This window comes from Lithobates pipiens, unplaced genomic scaffold (genome assembly GCF_037356315.1).
Source record: "Lithobates pipiens isolate NorthernLeopardFrog02 unplaced genomic scaffold, aLitPip1_a1.2 Scaffold_28, whole genome shotgun sequence".
NCBI classification, from domain to species: domain Eukaryota; kingdom Metazoa; phylum Chordata; class Amphibia; order Anura; family Ranidae; genus Lithobates; species Lithobates pipiens.
The window spans coordinates 150120698-150141860 of record NW_027507789.1 but is presented as its reverse complement, the minus strand read 5'-3'; the positions used below and the strand labels follow the sequence as shown (position 1 = coordinate 150141860).

General features: G+C 44.8%; 1 protein-coding gene across 1 annotated transcript in view; it reads right to left on the bottom strand.

Annotated features, from left to right (window-relative positions):
• The window catches only part of LOC143934801 (proton channel OTOP2-like), an 82029-nt gene extending 61101 nt beyond the window's left edge, over positions 1 to 20928 (bottom strand). The window contains exons 1-2 of the mRNA XM_077458425.1: positions 20736 to 20928; positions 9650 to 9786 (exon numbers count right to left, since the gene is read on the bottom strand). Of these exons, the coding sequence (XP_077314551.1) occupies positions 9650 to 9786; positions 20736 to 20928 (330 nt within the window). The remainder of the gene's footprint in view (positions 1 to 9649; positions 9787 to 20735) is intronic.
• Positions 20929 to 21163: the final 235 nt, after the last annotated feature.

Genomic DNA, 21163 nt, shown 5'->3' with positions numbered 1-21163 from the left:
CCTATAAAATCATATAAATCAAGAATCAAGAATGCTAATTGCAAATAAAAACAAAAACTCAAAATATAACTAGTTAACCTGATGACCGCATAGGTTAACTAGTTATATTTTGAGTTTTTGTTTTTATTTGCAATTAGCATGAAATTTATGGTATCCTGTGGCTGCTATGTCGGCATGTTAATGATGCCGATATGCGGTCATTAGGTTATTTTGGTGTGTTTTGATTTTTATCTTTGCCCTCAAACAGTATGAAGCTTTTGGTATTCTGTGGCCGCTATGTTGGTATGATGCACTTCCGGGTTTCCGGGACCTCCGACATGCGGCCATTGAATTAATCTAGTAAGTTTTGATTGGTATTCTTGCCCTCATCCAACATGGAGCCTGTGTTGCCATATGGCTGCCATGTTGGTATGACGCACTTCCGGTTTTTGATATTTCCGTTTTTTTTCATTAGCTATTTTACCTTTGCTCTCATCTAACGTGGAGCCTGTGGTATCATGTGGCGGCCATGTTAGTATGACGCACTTCCGGTTTCCGTTATTTCCGGTTTTCTCCCCTCAGCTCAGAATGAGGTTTGGTTTTATTTTATGTATATAAAACTTGATGCGTCAGTGCGTTGCCCATGCCCCAGACGCCATATATGGTGAAACGTACGTAGGGTGGTCTCGACGTGCTTGACGCAAATCACGTGACATTTGGGCGTTCGCTTTGCCGGCCGGCTTTTTTAACGCTGATTTAACCTTTATGTTTGTGAGTATGTTTTTTATAATTGAATAAAAGATTTTGTTTACAGATTTACGCTATGGGAGTTTCTACTTGCCTTTTATGAATGGTTCAACCGTGTGGAAAAACGAGTTGGTGCTCCGGTGTGATGACCCCTTGAGATTTCTGATAATATATGCTTATTTGATTTGAGATTTGGTAAGCGAGGTGACAGGTGCACACCGTAGGGATCCGGAGTGCACCGAAAGGTTGTGGACCCTACGGCTGACTGCTGCAGACGAGGGACAGATCCCACTGGGGATAGAGCGTGAGATTCCCTGGGGCGCGGAGTCTAAGAGCCAGCAGGTGTTCACCAGAGCCTCCAGTGGTGAGGATGGACTTGGCTGCAACTGGCTCCAGGTCGCGACCCCCAGTGTCCCCCAGCTCACACCCACAGTAGGCAACAGGAGGATAGGGATGGTGAGGGACAAAGCCAAGGTCGGGGCCAAACACAGGAAGATCACTGCATAACCATGACAGTACCCTCCCTCTTACGAGGCCTCCCCCTTCCCTGCCTGGGTCCAGGCTTAAAGGGGAACTCCAGATGGAACCTCCTTAACAGACAGGGAGCAAAGACCTCAGATGCAGTGATCCAAGACCTCTCCTCAGGACCCAACCCTTTCCAAAGTACGAGGTATTGAAGAATGCCTTTACGGAGCCGGGAATCCAAAACTTGACTAACCTCGTATTTTAGATTATCCTCAGAGACCGAAACAGAGGTAGGGAGAGGAAGAGGGGACTTGAGGACTAAAGGCTTTTTAGGAATGGGTAGGGGCATGATAAGATCAGGAGTCTGAGCAGGGTCCCCCAGACCCTTAAAGATGAGTTGGGCATCCATAACCGGACCACCAGACTGGGCAGAGGTCAGTGGATCCCTGAGGTCAGGTTGGTTAGAAAGTGACATGTCACAAGAGTCAAGCTGGGTAGCTGAAACAGAAACAGAATGCAGAGAACCCTAAAAAAAGATTGAAAACCCCTCCTGGCCGAATGAGGTATTCTATTCAAAGGATGGATTGAGCCTCTTAAATGGGTTTGAACGGACATAGTAGCAGTAGGGTGAGGCTGGATCACAGAAGGTCCTGAACAAGAAGCAGGAAGCTCATTGGGCATGGGCTGGGCTGGCATAAGTGGTGCAGAGGCCGACTGAATAGTATAGTCAGATGTAGCGACCATCTCAATCGCATCACAAGGCATAGCGACTCTGGAACTTGCAGACAAGTTAGCCTGGCTGTGTGTCCAAGGGAGATTAGTGACAGGCAAAGGTAAATGGTTATGCGAACTGGAGTGAATGATCGACTCAGGTTCAAAGGTGGGCTCCTCATCCAGAGTACCACATGACCCAGAGACTGCACCAGTCCGACTATTGCAGGACGTATCGCAGGGATCGCTATATATAGCAGGAAAAGCAGAAGATACTGGGATGGTGGAAACAGGAAGTCTCTCCTTTGGGGTAACCTTGAGTAGGCAGGAAGAGGAACAGGAGGAACCCCAAGCCAGGATCTGTCCAGCAGACCAGTCAACGTGTGGAGAATGGAGCCGAAACCAAGGAAGACCTAATATGATAGGAGATGAAGCCTTAGGTAAGACAAGGAAGGATATCCACTCCTGATGGAGTGTCCCTACTGACATCTTAACAGGAATAGTCTGGAAGCGGATAGGGCCCTCTGGGAGAACCGTGCCATCAAATCGCCAAGACCACCAATGGTGTTGTAAGGGGCAAAAGGGTAAGTCTCATGGAGGATGCAGTTTCCCAATCCATGAAATTGGCAGCGGCTCCGGAATCCAGATGTGCTGAGACCGAACGAGAGGAAGCACCGACATGAAGCAACACAGAAAGGAGAAGACGAGAAGGTGAAGGTGATATTTCAGGGTCTAATACTCCACCTTCCAGATGTATTAGCCCTGAGCGTTTTTCCGGACGAAGAGAACAAGTGTCACGGAAATGACCTTTGGACCCACAATAGAGGCATAGGCCCAGAGTTCTGCGCCTAGCGCGTTCTTCGGGAGATAACTTAGTCCAGCCCAACTGCATAGGTTCCTCGGTAGGCAGGGGGTGCTCCTCGGATCGAGGAGAAGGGACTGGGAACTCAGGCTGCCTAGAGAACGGGGAGTGCTGGCGTCTTTTTTCCAGGGCCCTCTCCTGAAAGCGAATATCGATCTGGTTACACAAGGTGAAGACACTGTCCAGATCAGCAGGAAGGGATCTTCCTGCTAATTCATCCTTCACTCTATCAGAGAGGCCATGTAAAAAGGTTGCAACTAGGGCCTCATTATTCCAGCTCAATTCAGCTGAGAGGATACAGAACTGAAGAGCATACTGTCCCACAGACGTGGACTCTTGACGGAGACGTAAAAGAGCGCTAGCTGCTGAGGAGACACGACCCGGTTCCTCGAAGATATTTTCCGAAAAAGTTTCAAGAAATCAGACAGGCTAGAAACCACTGGATCATTCAGTTCCCACAGAGGAGCGGCCCAGGCTAACGCCTCACCGGACAGGAGGGATATGATATATGTGACTTTTGCCCGATCGGACAGGAAGTTTTGGGGCAGAAGTTCAAAATGAATTGTGCACTGACTAAGGAACCCCCTGCAAGCCTTGGAGTCCCCAGAGAAACGGACCGGAGCTGGTTTTTGTAATGAATGTGTGGCTGTGACTGATGTGATAGGTGCAGCGGCAGATATCGGTTGAGGTTGTTGAACCGGGGGTCCTAATGAGGCCTGAACTTGTTCAAAACGGAATGCCAAATCCTGAAGGAATTGCATCACCTGGGTCTGATGCGATTCTTGGGTCTCAAGTCGCCGAACTTAGCTCTGCAATGGATCATCTGCAGGAAGCGGCACATCAGCCGGGTCCATGGCTGATCAAACTGTCAGGTCACCTTGAGGCGAGGCGACAGGTGCACACCGTAGGGATCCGGAGTGCACCGCAAGGTTGTGGACCCTACGGCTGACTGCTGCAGACGGGGGACAGATCCCACTGGGGATAGAGCGTGAGATTCCCTGGGGCGCGGAGTCTAAGAGCCAGCAGGTGTTCACCAGAGCCTCCAGTGGTGAGGATGGACTTGGCTGCAACTGGCTCCAGGTTGCGACCCCCAGGGTCCCCCAGCTCACACCCACAGTAGGCAACAGGAGGATAGGGATGGTGAGGGACAAAGCCAAGGTCGGGGCCACAAGCAGACAAGGAGAGTCGGGTACACGCCGAAAGGTCAGGGTCACAGGCAAGCAGGGATAGTCAAGACACGCCAAAGTCGGTAACGGAAAACAGTAGCAGCGCACACGGCAGGAAACAGGAAGCTAATACACAAAGAATACACAATGGTTGATCAGCACTGAGGCCTGCAGTGCACAGGTTTATATAGGGCTCCCTGATGGGGCCTGGGGTGGAGCCATGCTTAGAGGAGAGGTTATAAAAACCACCAGGTGGAAGTAGCTGGCTTCTTAGTCTGAAGACATGAGGGAAGGTAAGAAAACACAGGAAGATCACTGCATAACCATGACACGCACATTCTTACTATTTATCAGCATGGTGTTGGTGAAGGAAACTTTTTTATTGCACCTGCACAGGATTTCTTTTGAAGAAACATTTCCGTCTATTGGACTGTCATGCTCATGATTACATCTTTATGAGAAACTGTTTATACACATGTTTTTGAGCACCCTGTTTGTTATTTACAGTATCTGTGATTGTTTATACAAATTTTGTGCACTTTATTATTGCATGAATCCATAATTTTTTAACATATTTCCCATTCATTCACTTATTTGTTTATATTGTGTATTTTGTCACTAGATTGTGATTATTTATGGTGTATACACAGCATTTCTGTTTATATGTTTTTTTATATAATTTTTAGGTGTTAATTTTTTGTATTAGGATCTAATATTTTACAGTTGGGTCTTAAGTGTGCCCCTTAGAAAATGTTGAATAAGTTTGACGTCTATATGGATAACTATAAATATATACGAAAAATTGGTATGAAAAAATATTTCTTAAATGCTAACCCAAGGGTTGAGAAACAGGCAAACCCAAGCTGTAATATAATGGGTATAGATAGCGGTTTGAAGAATCGCTCATCGTGTAATCCCATAAACACCGCCAATCAACACGTGGAGGTGTTTAAAAACCTAGTTTTGAGAGACTTGGAGTCTGTAGTACCAAGGAATTTAGTAAATCCCTATTATATACAGGATGGCATTAGACTACTAGAAGAAAGAAAGGAGATTATAATTAGGCCAGCTGATAGGAGGTGGGGTGGTTATTTTGGATAAAGTTTTTTACGAACCTCAGTTAAGCGATATATTGTCCGATAAAGATACATATGTGAAGCTGACCAAAGACCCCACCAATGGGATCTTGAAATAAGAATAAGAAGGAAACTAGATTTCTGGTACCTAGCTATTGCAGAATACCAACTATTTATACATTGTCAAAAGGTACGCAAAAACCCAATAATCCCCCCAGAGCGCCCAATAGTGAATAGCATTGGTTCGGTAACTGCAAGATTGGGAAAATATTTGGACACGTTCTTGCAGGCTAGTGTCCTAAGAATGAAGGCGTATTTAAAAGACACAAAAAATCTGTTGCAGATAATTAGCCAGATAGATCTAACAGATAACAGGAGGTCTATCTGGTAATTGCCGATGTGTCATCACTGTAAAGTATACTACAGCATGATGACGCACTGTTGGCACTAAATTGGGCATTATGCCAAAGAGATGACATACCCTATGAGCAGAACGTTTTTCTGAGACAGGCTTTGGATTTTTGCCTGTCTCACAACTACTTTTGGTATAATCATCAGTTCTATTCACAAAAACGGGGTGTTGCTATGGGGGCTAAATTTGCCCCCAGTCTAGCAAGTTTGTTTATGGTTGAGTGGGAGGACAAATCTGTTTTTGCACAACAGAGGAAGTCGTTATTGTTTTACAGGAGGTATATTGATGACCTCCTGTTTATATGGGAGGGTACTGAGGACTCTTTGCAGGAGTTCATGGCGCAATTAAATTCTAATAAAAATAACATTGTACTGGATTAGGAGTATAGTAAGAACCAGATTCATTTTTGGATGTGAACATTGTCAGACAGGTTTGATTACGAAGGTGTATTTAAAACCCACCGATAATGGTTATCTCCCCCTGACCAGTGGACATCATCCACACTGGTTAAAGTATATCCCGAAAAGGTCAAGTCATGCGGATTAGAAGGAACTGTATGTTAGATAAGGATTTTCAATCCCAATCTGAGGTCATCAAAAAGCGCTTCATTGAAAAAGGCTATAATGAAGAGGTGTTAAATAATATTATGTCAGTAGGAAGTACTCTGAGAGAAAAATGGCTGGGTGATAGACCACGGGAGGTGAAATCTAACCATGAATGGGGATTTATTTCTAACTTCCATGTACAGTATAGGGAAGTAGAGAATATTTTCAAACAGCATTGGCATATATTATGTATGGATAAAGTTCTGGGCCAATCGCTTCCAAAAAATCCATCCTTCATATACAGGAAGGCTCCCAGCTTTGGTGATATGGTGGTCAAAAAAGTATTGTATCCACCAAAAAAGCCAATGACTTTTTGGGACCAAGGGGGTTTTTTTGCATGCAGAAGGTGCAAACATGTGCAAAAGTTAATCAACCCATTCGGGGTCTGACTGAGTTTGTCTCAACCAGTAATAATAATAGGTTTAAAATTAAAGAGTTTATCACCTCTAATTCTACGCATGTAGTTTACGTCCTATAATGTCCGTGCAATTTAATGTATGTGGGCCGGACTAAAAAAAAAACGTATTTTGGAATATATCCACAATATAGAAGTGGGTTTTAAGGACCACGGAGTTTCATTACATTTCAAAAAATATCATGATCAAGACCCTCTTCTCAAATTTTGGGGTATTGACAGGATTCCCCCAAATTGGCGACGTTCGAATATGGTACGCGAGATATCTAAAAGAGAATCTCGCTGGATATATCTAATGAATACTCTGGCCCCACCCTCAGATAATGTCAGAATGACAAAACGCGACAAGTGTAACCACGTCAGTATCTTCAGAAAGGCAGTCGGGTCCTCCGTTGGTTACCGCCAGAGCTACAGTGAGCCACAGTGAGTGGTAGGAGAGACTGCACATATCCGATACTGCAATTTTAAATATGAACCAACGCTTTGTGAAGCTTGTTCTTTTGTGTGTGCATATTATAATGGTTTTTAAGAATAATATAAAAAATTCGTTTTAAAAACAGGAGTACACTATATCCGCTGTTTTTGTTTATTTCTACTGAGACACTGAGGGGATAAAAGAGCAGTGGTGGATAAAGTAGTGAAGACCTTTACCACAGTGGACGTGTTGATATGCCTGAATGAACCTATTGGTCTCGGTAAGAGTAATTCCAAAAGGGGGGGGATTTTTTCCACACACCCCCCTGGTTTACCTGTGAACACGTGGAGGTGATATCTATTGGTGTCAGTAAGGATGAGCCGAATACCCCCCTGTTCGGTTCGCACCAGAACCTGCGAACAGACCTAAACTTTGTGTGAACTTTAGAACACTATTAAAGTCTATGGGACTCGAACGTTCAAAATCTAAAGTGCTAATTTTAAAGGCTAATATGCAAGTTACTGTCCTAAAAAGTGTTTGGGGACCTGGGTCCTGCCCCAGGGGACATGGATCAATGCAAAAAAAAAAGTTTTAAAACGGCCGTTTTTTCCAGGAGCAGTGATTTTAATAATGATTAAAGTGAAACAATAAAAGTATAATATTCCTTTAAATTTCGTACCTGGGGGGGTGTCTATAGTATGCCTGTGAAGGGGCGCATGTTTCCCGTGCTTAGAACTGCCCATGCACAAAGTGTCATTTCGCAAGGAAAAAAAGTATTTTAAAATCACTTTGAATTGTCGGCTCCCTTAATACAGAGAACACTCAATGAGTGTTCTCTGTATTACGGAGCCGACAATTCATTCATTGATAAAAAAAAGCGTGGGGTTCCCCTAAATTCAATTACCAGGCCCTTCAGGTCTGGTATGGATATTAAGGGGAGCCCTGACATCAATTTAAAAAAAAAATTGACATGGGGTCCCCCTAAAAATCCATACCAGACCCTTTATCCAAGCACACAACCTGGCAGGCCGCAGGAAAAAAGAGGATGAGAGAGCGCCCCCCTCCTGAACCATACCAGGCCACATGCCCTCAACATTGGGAGGATGCTTTGGGGGTCTGTGACCCCTCAAAGCACCATGTCCCCGTGTTGATGGGGACAAGGGCCTCATCCCCACAACCCTGGCCGGTGGTTGTGGGGGTCTGCGGGCGGGGGCTTATCAGAATCTGGAAGCCCCCTTTAACAAGGGGACCCCCAGATCCCACCCCCCCTGCTTGAAATGGTAAGGGGGTACAAAAGTACCCCTACCATTTCACAAAGTGTAAAAAATGGTTAAATAAGACAAACACACTTTTGAAAAATTCCTTTATTAAAAATAAAAAATAAATAAAATAAAAAAGATCCCAGCGGTGCTAATCCACTCTTGCTATCCAGCGATGGATGATCATCTCCCTGGGGTCCAGCGATGGCTGATCTGATCCAGCGACGGGTGATTTTCAGTCCAGCGCAGTCCATGCACGTATCCGTCTTCTGTCTCCACTGCAGACACTGAGACAGAAGACGGATACGTGCATTCCTTGCGAAATGACACTTTGTGCAGGGACAATTCTAAGCACGGGAAACATGCGCCCATTCACAGGCATACTATAGACACCCCCCAGGTATGAAATTTAAAGGAATATTACACTTTTATTGTTTCACTTTAATCATTATTAAAATCACTGCTCCTGAAAAAACTGCAGTTTTAAAAACTTTTTTTTGCATTGATCCATGTCCCCTGGGGCAGGACCCAGGTCCCCAAACACTTTTTTGGACAGTGACTTGCATATTGGCCTTTAAAATTAGCACTTTAGATTTCTCCCATAGACTTTTACAGGGTGTTCCGGCTTTTCGAATTTGCCCGCGAACAGCCCAAATTGTTCACTGTTCGCTGAACAGGCGAACAGGCAGTGTTCGAGTCAAACATGAGTTTGACCCGAACTCGAAGCTCATCCCTAGGTGTCAGCATCTTACTACTGCTTTTCCTACAACATACTCTGTCTTATAGTGTCCCTAATACAGTATAAATGGACTATATGTATTGAACTTTATTGATTGCACAAAGGAGATTAATATCAATGTGAAAATAATTGATCAGCGCTGCTAAAATAAGCATTTATAGATATTTTTGTTTTATATGTCTTGCACTATTTCTGTCTGAATGTGCCTGTAAGTAGCAGCTGAAATCATTGTGTGTTTAATGAAAGTCTATTTTTATCCTTTATTTCGTCCCATGTTTAGCGCTTGTGTTTATAAGGAATATGGCTGGTGTTCTCTTCTAAATATTTTTGTAGTTATTTTGGTCAACCTAATTTTGCCAAATGACTGCTTATTTTAACTTTTTGGTGAAATGCACTGCAATCAACAGGAGGGCTAATTTGGTGAAATTTCACTGCTCATCCAAAATTCCATTGTCACTTATCTGGTGACAACTGTCTATGGAGGAAGATTTCTCACATTTTGAAGAACTTTCCAAACATGGCCTTCTATGTTCTCAAGATAGGAGCTGAATAAAAATTGGATACAGACAGCAAAAAAAAATTAAAAAATATATAAATGTAAACACGGATTGTTACTACTCCCTACTTTACCCTACTTTTGCCAAAAAAAGAGTGGACGATAGATTACTTTATAATGCCTTTATGTATGAATTTTTGATCGTTTAAATCATTCTGGGCAATGAAACTACATTAGTCATGCTTTTGTAAATTGAACTGATTCAGCAAAGTGAAAACTGTTTTTTTATGCATTTCTCATACCTGAACAATGACGAAGAGTGCTTGTACGACAGGTTGAGTAATTTTCATGGACGTTATGCAATCCGTGTACTCAGCTGTGTATGCAATCTTTAAAGAGGTCGTAATAAGTGAACCGATGCCAAAGAGAATGATTCCGGCTGCAAGCAGAATAAAATCTTTAATAAACAAACATTTTATGTGCAAAGAAAAATTTACTTACATCTCACACACACACACTATATATTTCATACACACACACTAGAGATGAGCCGAACACCCCCCTGTTCGGTTTGCACCAGAAACTGCGAACAGACCTAAACTTTGTGTGAACTTTAGAACCCTATTAAAGTCTATGGGACTCGAAGGTTCACAATCTAAAGTGCTCATTTTAAAGGGTAATATGCAAGTTACTGTCCTAAAAAGTGTTTGGGGACCTGGGTCCTGCCCCAGGGGACATGGATCAATGCAAAAAAAAAGTTTTAAAAACGGACAGTTTTTCAGGAGCAGTGATTTTAATAATGATTAAAGTGAAACAATAAAAGTGTAATATTTCTTTAAATTTCATAGCTGGGGGGTATCTATAGTATGCCTGTGAAGGGGCGCATGTTTCTGGTGCTTAGAACTGTCCCTGCACAAAGTGTCATTTGTGCAGGAAAAAAAGTCTTTTAAAATCACTTGCGGCTATTGTCGGCTCCCCGTAATACAGAGAACACTCAATGAGTGTTCTCTGTATTAGCCGACAATTCATTCATTCATTGATAAAAAAAAAAAAAAAAAAAGCGTGGGGGTTCCCCTAAATTCAATTACCAGGCCCTTCAGGTCTGACATGGATATTAAGGGGAACCCTGTGTCAAATTTTTAAAAAAAATTGACGCGGGGTCCCCCTAAATATCCATACCAGACCCTTTATCCGAGCACGCAACCTGGCAGGCCGCAGGAAAAGAGGGGGGGACGAGAGAGCGCCCCCCCTCCCTCCTGAACCGTACCAGGCCACATATCCTCAACATTGGGAGGATGCTTTGGGGTTCTGTGACCCCTCAAAGTACCTTGTCCCCATGTTGATGAGGACAAGGGCCTCATCCTCACAACCCTGGCCGGTGGTTGTGAGGGTCTGCGGGGGGCTTATCAGAATCTGGAAGCCCCCTTTAACAAGGGGACCCCCAGATCCCGCCCCCCCTGTTTGAAATGGTAAGGGGGTACAAAAGTACCCCTACCATTTCACAAAGAAAGTGTAAAAATGGTTAAATGAGACAAACACACTTTTGAAAAATTCCTTTATTAAAAATAAAAAAAGATTCCAGCGGTGCTAATCCACTCTTGTTATCCAGCGACGAATCTCCGGGGTCCAGCGATGGATGATCATATCCAGCAACGGGGGATCTCTCAGTCCAGCGATGTCCATACATCCGTCTTCTGTCTCCACTGCGGAGACACTGCAGAGATCCCAGCGCTGACGTTTCTTATATTAGGAGGGCGGGGCCATCCGTCACCTGACCCCACCCCCTCTGACGCTGGTGAAGGGAGCCAGGGGTTCCCCAGTGACGTATGGGGGACCCCGCCCCCTCTGATGTAACGCAGGTTTCCGTTACATCAGAGGGGGCGGGGTCACCCATACGTCCCTGGGGAACCCCTGGCTTCCCTCTCCAACGTCAGAGGGGCGGGGTCAGGTGACGGGTGGCCCCGCCCTCCTAATATAAGAAACGTCAGCGCTGGGATCTCTGCAGTGTCTCCGCAGTGGAGACAGAAGACGGATGTATGGACAGCGCTGGACTGAGAGATCCCCTGTCGCTGGATATGATCATCCATCGCTGGACCCCGGAGATGAGTGGATTAGCACCGCTGGAATCTTTTTTTTATTTTTTTTTAATTTTTAATAAAGGAATTTTTCAAAAGTGTGTTTGTCTTATTTAACCATTTTTACACTTTCTTTGTGAAATGGTAGGGGTACTTTTGTACCCCCTTACCATTTCAAACAGGGGGGGCGGGATCTGGGGGTCCCCTTGTTAAAGGGGGCTTCCAGATTCTGATAAGCCCCCCGCCCGCAGACCCTCACAACCACCGGCCAGGGTTGTGAGGGTGAGGCCCTTGTCCTCATCAACATGGGGACAAAGTGCTTTGAGGGGTCACAGACCCCCAAAGCATCCTCCCAATGTTGAGGGTATGTGGCCTGGTACGGTTCAGGAGGGAGGGGGGGCCGCTCTCTCGCCCCCCCCCCTCTTTTCCTGCGGCCTGCCAGGTTGCGTGCTCGGATAAAGGGTCTGATATGGATTTTTAGGGGGACCCCCACGTCAATTTTTTTTTTTAATTTGACACGGGGCTCCCCTTAATATCAATGTCAGACCTGAAGGGCCTGGTAATTGAATTTAGGGGAACCCCCACGCTTTTTTTTTTTTTAATCAGTGAATGAATGAATTGTCGGCTAATACAGAGAACACTCATTGAGTGTTCTCTGTATTACGGGATCGACAATATACTGCCGCAAGTGATTTTAAAATACTTTTTTCCTGCACAAATGACACTTTGTGCAGGGACAGTTCTAAGCACCAGAAACATGCGCCCCTTCACAGGCATACTATAGATACCCCCCAGCTACGAAATTTAAAAGGAATATTACACTTTTATTGTTTCACTTTAATCATTATTAAAATCACTGATCCTGAAAAAATGGACGTTTTTAAAACTTTTTTTTGCATTGATCCATGTCCCCTGGGGCAGGACCCGGGTCCCCAAACACTTTTTAGGACAGTAACCTGCATATTACCCTTTAAAATTAGCACTTTAGATTGTGAACGTTCGAGTTCCATAGACTTTAATAGGGTTCTAAAGTTCACACAAAGTTTAGGTCTGTTCGCAGGTTCTGCCACACATGATAAAAATATTTTTAGACCCAAAGATTGCATAAAGCACCCCAAAATGATATACCTTCTAAAAGCAGACACCCTAGAGTATATCATAAAATAGTGGTAGTTGCAATTTTTTATCTTGCACAAATATATATATATATATATATATTAAACTCAAAAAGGTTAGTAAAAAGAAAATCCACTCAAGTTAATTTTAGAGGTTCCGTCAAACCTTATAACTGCTTGCACCCATAAAATTGGGGAAAAACTTAATTACGGTATATTTTCTAATGCTTAATGGGCACTTAAACCCCCTTCCTGCCCAAGCCAATTTTCAGCGCTGTACCCATATGAAATTTTTATAATTTTTTTCATATAAATGGAGCTCTCTTTTGGTGGCATTAATTCACCACTGGGTTTTTCATTTATTTTTTGGGGGGAAAAAGGAGGTTTCATAGTTTGTTATAAAATTTTGCAAACAGGTTATTTTTCTCCTTCATTGATGTGCACTCATAAGGTGGCACTGGTGGGCACTGCTTAGCAGCAATGGGTGTCCGGGTGCGGGACAAAAGTCCCTTTTGACAGAAGCCAGTAATCTGCTTTTTCTTCTCCTCATGCTGTCAGCATGAGGGAAAAAAAAAAAAAGGTGATTATGATCTTCTGTTTACATTACCTGATCAGCTGTCATTGGCTGACAACTGATTACATGGCAAGGGGCCGGAATTCGGCTTTTTGTCTTTTGGCTATAGTACAGGCGTGAGGAGGTTAAAAAAAAAAACTACAGGTCAGCACTTTAGAGTTACCCAGAAGCTTTGGTGCTAGAAATACTGCTCTTAATCTGGCATGCGTAGCAATATGTAATGAATGTTTTCATGTGTAACTACCCCTGACATGTCATTCATACATGCATGTACAGTGGGGGGGCCCTCAAAGATTTTTTGGGGGTCAGGCCAAGTCCTTGGATGTAACTTTTAGACCCCTTTCGCCCTGGGCATCAGCGGTAAAGCGGCACTATTTTTAGTGCTGCTTAACTGTCGTTTTAGCGGCGCTAGTCGGCCACTAGCAGTGACGTTTAACCCCCTCGCTAGTGGCCAAAAAGGGGTTAAACCAGCCCGCAAAATGCTTTGCCGGCGCTGCTCCATTGTTTTCAATGGGCAGAAGCGGTGAAGGAGCGGTGGAGGAGCAGTTTATTCACTGCTCCTACAGCGCTGCAGAGAAGCTGCTGGCAGGACTTTTTGTGATGCCCTACCAGCGCAGCTCCCCAGTGTGAAAGCACTCGGGCTTTCACACTGGGTTTGCAGCTGAGGCTTTTTTCAGGCGCTATTTTTAGCGCTGTAGCGCCTGAAAAACACCTCTAGTATGAAAGGGGTCTAAGGCCAATTTAACACTGAGGCATTTTTCGGACATTTTAGTGCTAAAAATAGTGCATTCCACCCATGTGAAAGCCCCTGCTTGCGGAACAGGGGAAAAAGAAAAAAAAGGGGAGTCCTACAAACAGTATCTTTGGGGATGTTTGGGAGCGCTGTATACACCACTTCTAAACTGCCCCTGTTCATTGGATTGCATGGGCAGCGCTTCCGAAGCACCTTAAAAGCACTTTAGAAGCACCATAACATAGTCGGATGTAACCGTTTCTTCGACCACTAGTGGGGGTTAAAAGTGCCCTGCTGGCGACTGAAAAGCACCACTAAAACAATGGTAAAGTGCCGCTAAAACTAGCGCTGATTTACCACCAACGGTGTGAAAATGCCCTCTTCTTTTTTTTACATAACTTTTTGCCATCACATATGGGACAAAAGCAGTGGGGGGCATTAAAGGGGGTGTTTGGAAGCACTGCTCAGCTGCCGGGTTGATTTCCACCTGACAGTAAACTTGTCAGACACACTCCTGGTGGCTGCAACTGCTGGGAGTGTGTGTAAAACCCTGAGTGTCACCAATATACACTCACCGGCCACTTTATTAAAGCGGGATTCCACCCTAAAGTGGAACCTCCGCTGATCGGATCCCTCCCCCCCTCCGGTGTCACAATTGACATCTTTCAGGGGGGAGGGGGGTGGAGATACCTGTCGAAGACAGGTATTTACACCCACTTCCGGGCATAGACTCCGGTGGGAGTCTAAGCCATTTCCTGCCCTGCCGCGCTGTCTGCTGGGACACACACACGGGTCCCAGTGACAGCGCGGAGATTTCCTAATGCGCGGCGTGACTCGCGCATGCGCAGTAGGGACCTGGGAAGTGAAGCCGATTCGCTTCCCGATTCCCTCACCTAGAATGGTGGCGGCAGCAGCCGAGAGATCGATCGGCCTCGGCGTCGCTGGAACCCGGGACAGGTGAGTGTCCATTTATTAAAAGTCAGCAGCTGTAGTATTTATAGCTGCTGGCTTTTAATATTATTTTTTTTGGTGGAATCCCTCTTTAATTACACCTTGCTTGTAGGGGTTGGACTCCCTTTTGCCTCCAGAACGACCTCAATTCATAAATTCTACTTTGAAAACTTTCCTCTGAGATTTTGGTCCATAGTGACATGATGGCATCACGCAATTGCTGCAGATTTGTCAGCTGCACATCCATGATGCCAATTTCCTGTTCCACCACATCCCAACAGTTCTCTATTGGATGAGATCTGGTGAATGTGTGGAGACCATTGGAGTACAGTGACCTCATTGTCATGTTCAAGAAACCAGTGGTGAGATGATTTGAGCTTTGTGACATGGTGCATTATCCTGCTGGAAGTATCCATCAGAAGAGGAGTATACTGTAGTCATAAAGGGATGGACATGGTCAGCAACAATACTCAGGTAGGCCGTGGTGTTTAAACAATGCTCAATTGGTACCAAGGGGGCCCAAAAGTGTGCCAAGAAAATATCCTCCACACCATTACACCACGACCAGCCTGAACCATCGATACAAGGCAGTATCCATGCTTTCATGTTTACTCCAAATTCTGACCCTACTATCTGAATGTTGCAGTTGAAATCGAGACTCATCAGATCAGGCAACATTTTTCCAATCTTCTACTGTCCAATTTTGGTGAACCTGTGTAAAGTGTAGCTTCCTTTTCCTGTTATTAGCTGACAAGAGTGACACCTGGTATGGTCATCTGCGGCTGTAGCCCATCTGCTTCAAGGTTCGATGTGTTGTGCATTCAGAGATGGTATTCTGCATACCTTGGTTGTAACGAGTGTTTATTTGAGTTATTGTTGCCTTTCTATCATCTCAATCTCCTCTGACATCAACAAGGAATTTTCATCTACACAACTTCCGCTCACTGTATATTTTCTCTTTTTTGGACCATTCTCTGTAAACCCCACAGATGGCTGTGTGTGAAAATCCCAGTAGATCAGCAGTTTTTGAAATACTCAGACCAGCCCGTCTGGCACCAACAACCATGCCATGTTCAAAGTCACTTAAATCCCCTTTCTTCCCAATTTTGATGCTCGGTTTGAACTTCATCAAGTCATCTTCACCTAAATGCATGCTGCCATAAGATTGGCTGATTAGCAATTTGTGATACCAAGCAATTGAACAGGTGTATCCAATAAAGTGGCCGGTGAGTGTATATCAGTGGCAGCAAAGGTGTTAAAAGTGCAAAAATGTTATAACTATGAAACCTTTTTTTTTAGCAAAAAAAAAAAGGCTCCGTTTGTGGGGAAGAGTATAAAAATTTAATTTGGGTACAGTGTTGCATGACTACACAATTTTCAAAGAGTGAGAATGCTGAAAGCTGAGATGAGAATATCATTTGGGTACAGTGCTGAAAATTGGCCTGGGCAGGAAGGGGGATTAAGTGCCCCATAAGCAAGTGGTTGATTTACAGCATTTTTCACACCTGTCTAAAACTTTTGCACAATAATGTATATACAAACACAGTTTATATTGTAAAAGTATTAAATCAGTAAATATAATCCATCATATAAATTGTGATTATTACACAATATAAAGTGCAATTAATCCTCAGAAAAATGTTCGTTCAGGGGTCATCCATATTTTACACATGTAATGAACTGTAGCCCATTAGGCAAGCTTGGTTTATAGGATTCTCTCCCATACAGGGAACAGGATACTGTAACAGGACTTCAAGTTGTATGGGATTTACTAAGGATTACATTGACCCAGTGACCCAATTCTGTGATGAATTGTGACTCATTAGGTGTGCAGCTGTATAAACCTGATTAACCTGAGTTTTTCCGATATCACATAGACAGTCTACTAAAACAATTGCATTCGAGCCAATCACTCGGGATTACAGTAATCCACATTCAGTGGACCATTTCTGGCTAAATCCATCTTTAAGACCATGTTACACCCATATTTAAGGCGTAACGTGGTGCAAAGAAGACCTCCACCTGACCTTTGACTAGGTTCTTCTCCCCCGCAGCAGCTGTCAGATTTGAAATTGATGAGCCTGTGCAGGACTTTGCATGCACAGCCACGTCATTTCATTCATTCAGAGATCTGTGAATGAACAAACTAGCATAGCTCCCAACTGTCCCTGATTTTGAGGGACTGTCCCTGATTTGGAGCAATGTCCCTCTGTCCCTCTTTCTGGTCTGATCTATATAGTTGTATATAAAATTCACCTTTTATCTATCAAAAAGTGTTTTCCAGCGCTAAACCTTTTATCTGATTTCTAAATTGCTACATTTGTACATTCCAAATGCCAATATAAAGGAATAGTAGTGGTAAAAAAAACACTTGTGGGTTTAACCAATCTTGTTTTTTTGTACAATTCTCCTTTAAGGGGGTGTGGTCAGGGGTGTGTCATATGCCTGCATACTTTTGCTGATAGGTGTCCCTCATTCCCATCTCAGAAAATTTAAAGGTACTGCAGATGGACTTGTAGTACTCTACACAAGTGCAGTAATTCATTGTCTATTGACACTTCCTCCAGCTCTGTAAGGGCCGGTTCACACTGCGGGCGATGCGAGGCGACACGACTTGCCTCGCCGCGATCTGACAAGTCGCCCCCGTTCTGTACAATGGAACCGTTCTGAGAGGAGCGACTCGAGTCGCTCCGACTCAGAAAAAAGGTTCCTGTACTACTTTTGGGCGACCTCGGGGCGACTTGCATTGACTTCTATACAGAAGTCATTTGCAAATCGCCGCTCAGGTCGCGGCGAGGCAAGTCAGTGTCGCCTCGCATCGCCCGCAGTGTGAACCGGCCCTAAGAGAAAGCCTGTATTTTGATACAAACATAGATCTGGAGAAAGAGTCTGCAAGAGTCTGGCATTGCACCCATGGTCCTCTGATCACAGCTGCAATCCTAGGAGGCTCATTTGCAAAAAATAAAAAAATGTGCACATTTTTTATTTTTTAGGTGGACTTAGCCTTTAATTCACACAGCCAATCAGCCAGAACTTTAGGACTACCCACCTAACATTAAGCAGAGTCACCCTTTTGCTACCAAAATGGCCCTGAACTGTCGAGGTATGGACCCCACTAGGCCTCTGAAAGTATGCTGTGATATTTGGATTCAAGTTGTCAATAGCAAGGCCTGTAAGTTGCAAGGTGGGGCCTCCATGGATCTCAATTGGATTGACATCTGGAGAATTCTAAGGCTGGCATACATTATACAATTTGCTTGTACAATTTTCCTTTGGATTTACTAAAACCATATAACATGAGGTCAAACCTAAACACTTTCAATTTGTATGCAAGCAGGCCCTTATACTACATAGTTCATAGCTCCCACATTTTTGAGATGGGAATGAGGGACACCTATCAGCAAAAGTATGCAAGCAAAGGACACACCCCTTGCCACACCCCCTTAAAGAATTGTACCAATAAAAAAAAAAGAAGATTGGTTAAACCCACAAGTGCGTTTTTTTTGCCACTACTATTCCTGTATATTGGCTTTTGGAATTTACAAATGCACCAATTTAGGAATCAGATGAAAGGTTTAGGGCTGGAAAACACTTTGATAGATAAAAAGTGCATTTTATATACAGCAGACCAAAATGAGGGACAAATGAGGAGGAATGAGAGACGGAGGGACATTGCTCCAAATCAGGGACAGTCCCTCCCAATCAGGGACAGTTGGGAGCTATGCATAGTTAAATGTAAATCTAAAGGAAATCGAAGAAAATTGTATAATATATGGCCAGCTTTATGCCAAATCAACACCTTAAAAATGCACTGATGGTGTGGTCCACCTCCCCCCCACCCCCATAGCGACGCAGCCGCTACTGAGACCACACACCTTGCCAATTCCAGGAGGGGGGCACTCGAGCACCGACGCCCCCCCCCCCCCCTCTTGTCCCACTGTGCGAATGCCCATGCGTGGAACAGAATTGATAAATATCCCCCACTGTCTAAATTGTTATTTCCCCCCCCATCTGGGGAGGAGTTTTTGGATTTGGTCCAAACCCAACATTGCTTGTACAAGCATGTTTCTGAAGAACAAACTTTTAGCCCATTCATTAGGAGCTGAAGGTCAAAAATAGTGGCTGTTCTACTGCTACTAAATATGACTGCTTTCTCTGTAAATGGTAGGGATGGGCCGAAAACCTCCTGGTTTGGTTCGCACTAGAACATCTCAAAGAGGGAAAAGGTTCTACCGAACATGCAAACTCAATCAAGGTCTATGGAACACGAACATTAAAAATCAAAAGTCCTCATTTTAAAGGCTTATATGCAATTTTTGAAAAATAAGCAGTGATTTTAATGATGCTTAAAGTGAAACAAAAATGAATTATTCCTTTAAATATCATGCTTGGGGGGTCCCCTTATGCCGCCGCGTACACACGATCAAACAATCGGGTGGAAAAGTTTGGCAAACTCAAGTCCGCCAGACAATCCCCCCCGTGTGTAGCCTCCGGCATACTTTTTTGACCCGAAAGTACGGCGGACTTAGAAAGTAGTTTTGCACTCCAATCTTCCCGCCGGACTTGCATTTCGGCCGTGCGTATGCCAGTGCGCCGTACTTTTGAAATGAGCAGACTTTTCCCGCCCGGAGAAAAGTCCGCTCATTTCGAGCGGGTCTCCAGGAAGGCGGGGCCTGCGAAGGAGACGTCGCTGTCCCCGCCACCTGGTATGGACTTAAAGGGGACAGGAAAGGGGGGGACAAGCAAGCGCCCCCCCTCCTGAGCCGTACCAGGCCGCGTGCCCTCAACATGGGGGGTGCCTTGGGGAAGGGGGGGCTGCGCGGCCCCCCCACCCCAAAGCACCTTGTCCCCATGTTGATGAGGACAAGGGCCTCTTCCCGACAACCCTGGCCGTTGGTTGTCGGGGTCTGTGGGCGAGGGGCTTATCGGAATCCGGGAGCCCCCTTTAATAAGGGGGCCCCCGGATCCAGGCCCCCCCACCCTATGTGAATAAGTATGGGGTACAATGTACCCCATACCCATTCACCTGTGAAAAAAAGTAAAAAAAAAAAAAAAAAAAAAAAACCACAACACAGGGTAAATATAGTTTATTGCACAGCTCCGGGGGTCTTCCGTGTTCGGGGGTCTTCTCGCCGGACTCCTCCGCTATCTTCTTGTAGCTCTTGTGTCTGCGATGTAAATCCACAATCACCCCGCCCGACAGACCCAAAAAAATAGCAGAATGCTCTTTTTACTTTGATAGCTCTTATATAGGCAAGGGCAGGGCCACCCGGGAACGGAAATGGGTGACACCCCCCCTTTACACACAGAGGCAGGGTCACACGGTTACGTTAACGGGCGTACTTCCTACAGAATGGGGGTCTGTTTGTTTACATTGACAGATCCCCCATTCTGGCACTCTGTGGGGCGATCGCAGGTGGCTGGCAGACATTTAGCCAGCTACCTGCTAAATAGTGATAGTCTATTGCTAGTGATCAGAAACATTGATCTCCCTCTACTCCCAGTCAGTCCCCTCCAGTTAGAAACACTCCCAGGAAACACATTTAACCCCTTGATCACCAGTAGCGTTAACCCCTTCCCTGCCAGTGTCATTTATACAGTGCACTTTTATAGCTCCGATCGTTGTATAAATGTCACTAGTCCCAAAAAAGCAGTAGATCGCCTCCATTACTAGTGAAAAAAATAAAAAAAATAAAAGCCATGAATATTTCCCCTATTTTCTAGACCCTAAAACTTTTGTGCAAACCAATCAAATGCTTTTTGCATTTTTTTTTTTTACCAAAAATATGTAAAAATACATATTGGCCCCTAACCGATGAAGAAATTCTTATTTTTAACTGATTCCAGCACCACCTCTTCAGGCACTGCCAGCCCACCTGGCTGCAGCTGCCCCTTTCACTAGCTCTCCTGGCTAATTTTCCATAGTCCTCCCAAACTGACTCTCCAACCATCTCAGACTGCCAGTCCTCAGCACTCTCAGGCTGACCTTGTGCTCCTGTACTGCCTTACTCACAAACCTCCCAGCTGTCTTCTCCCTAGGGATCTCCTGGATGTGCTCCCTGGCTCCCACTGTCCTCACACCTGCTCCTGTGCCACTGGACAGGACTCCTTGTGTTGTCAGATGATCCCTCATGCACCCGAGCTCCAGGCCTGAGGTCACCCCCCCCAGACTAGGATGCCACTCTTAAGGTCCTCCGACAGCCTCCTCAGCACTCCATCTCCAGCTTCTACCTGAACTCCACTGCCCCTGCTGGCCTAACCATGAGCCTTTAAGAGGTCCCTCCCCCTGCCAGCCCATTAGGCCGGGATTGGTTGGGGCCCTCATCAGTACAGGCAGCTCCTCCTAACCTCCCTCTCATTCTTCTGGA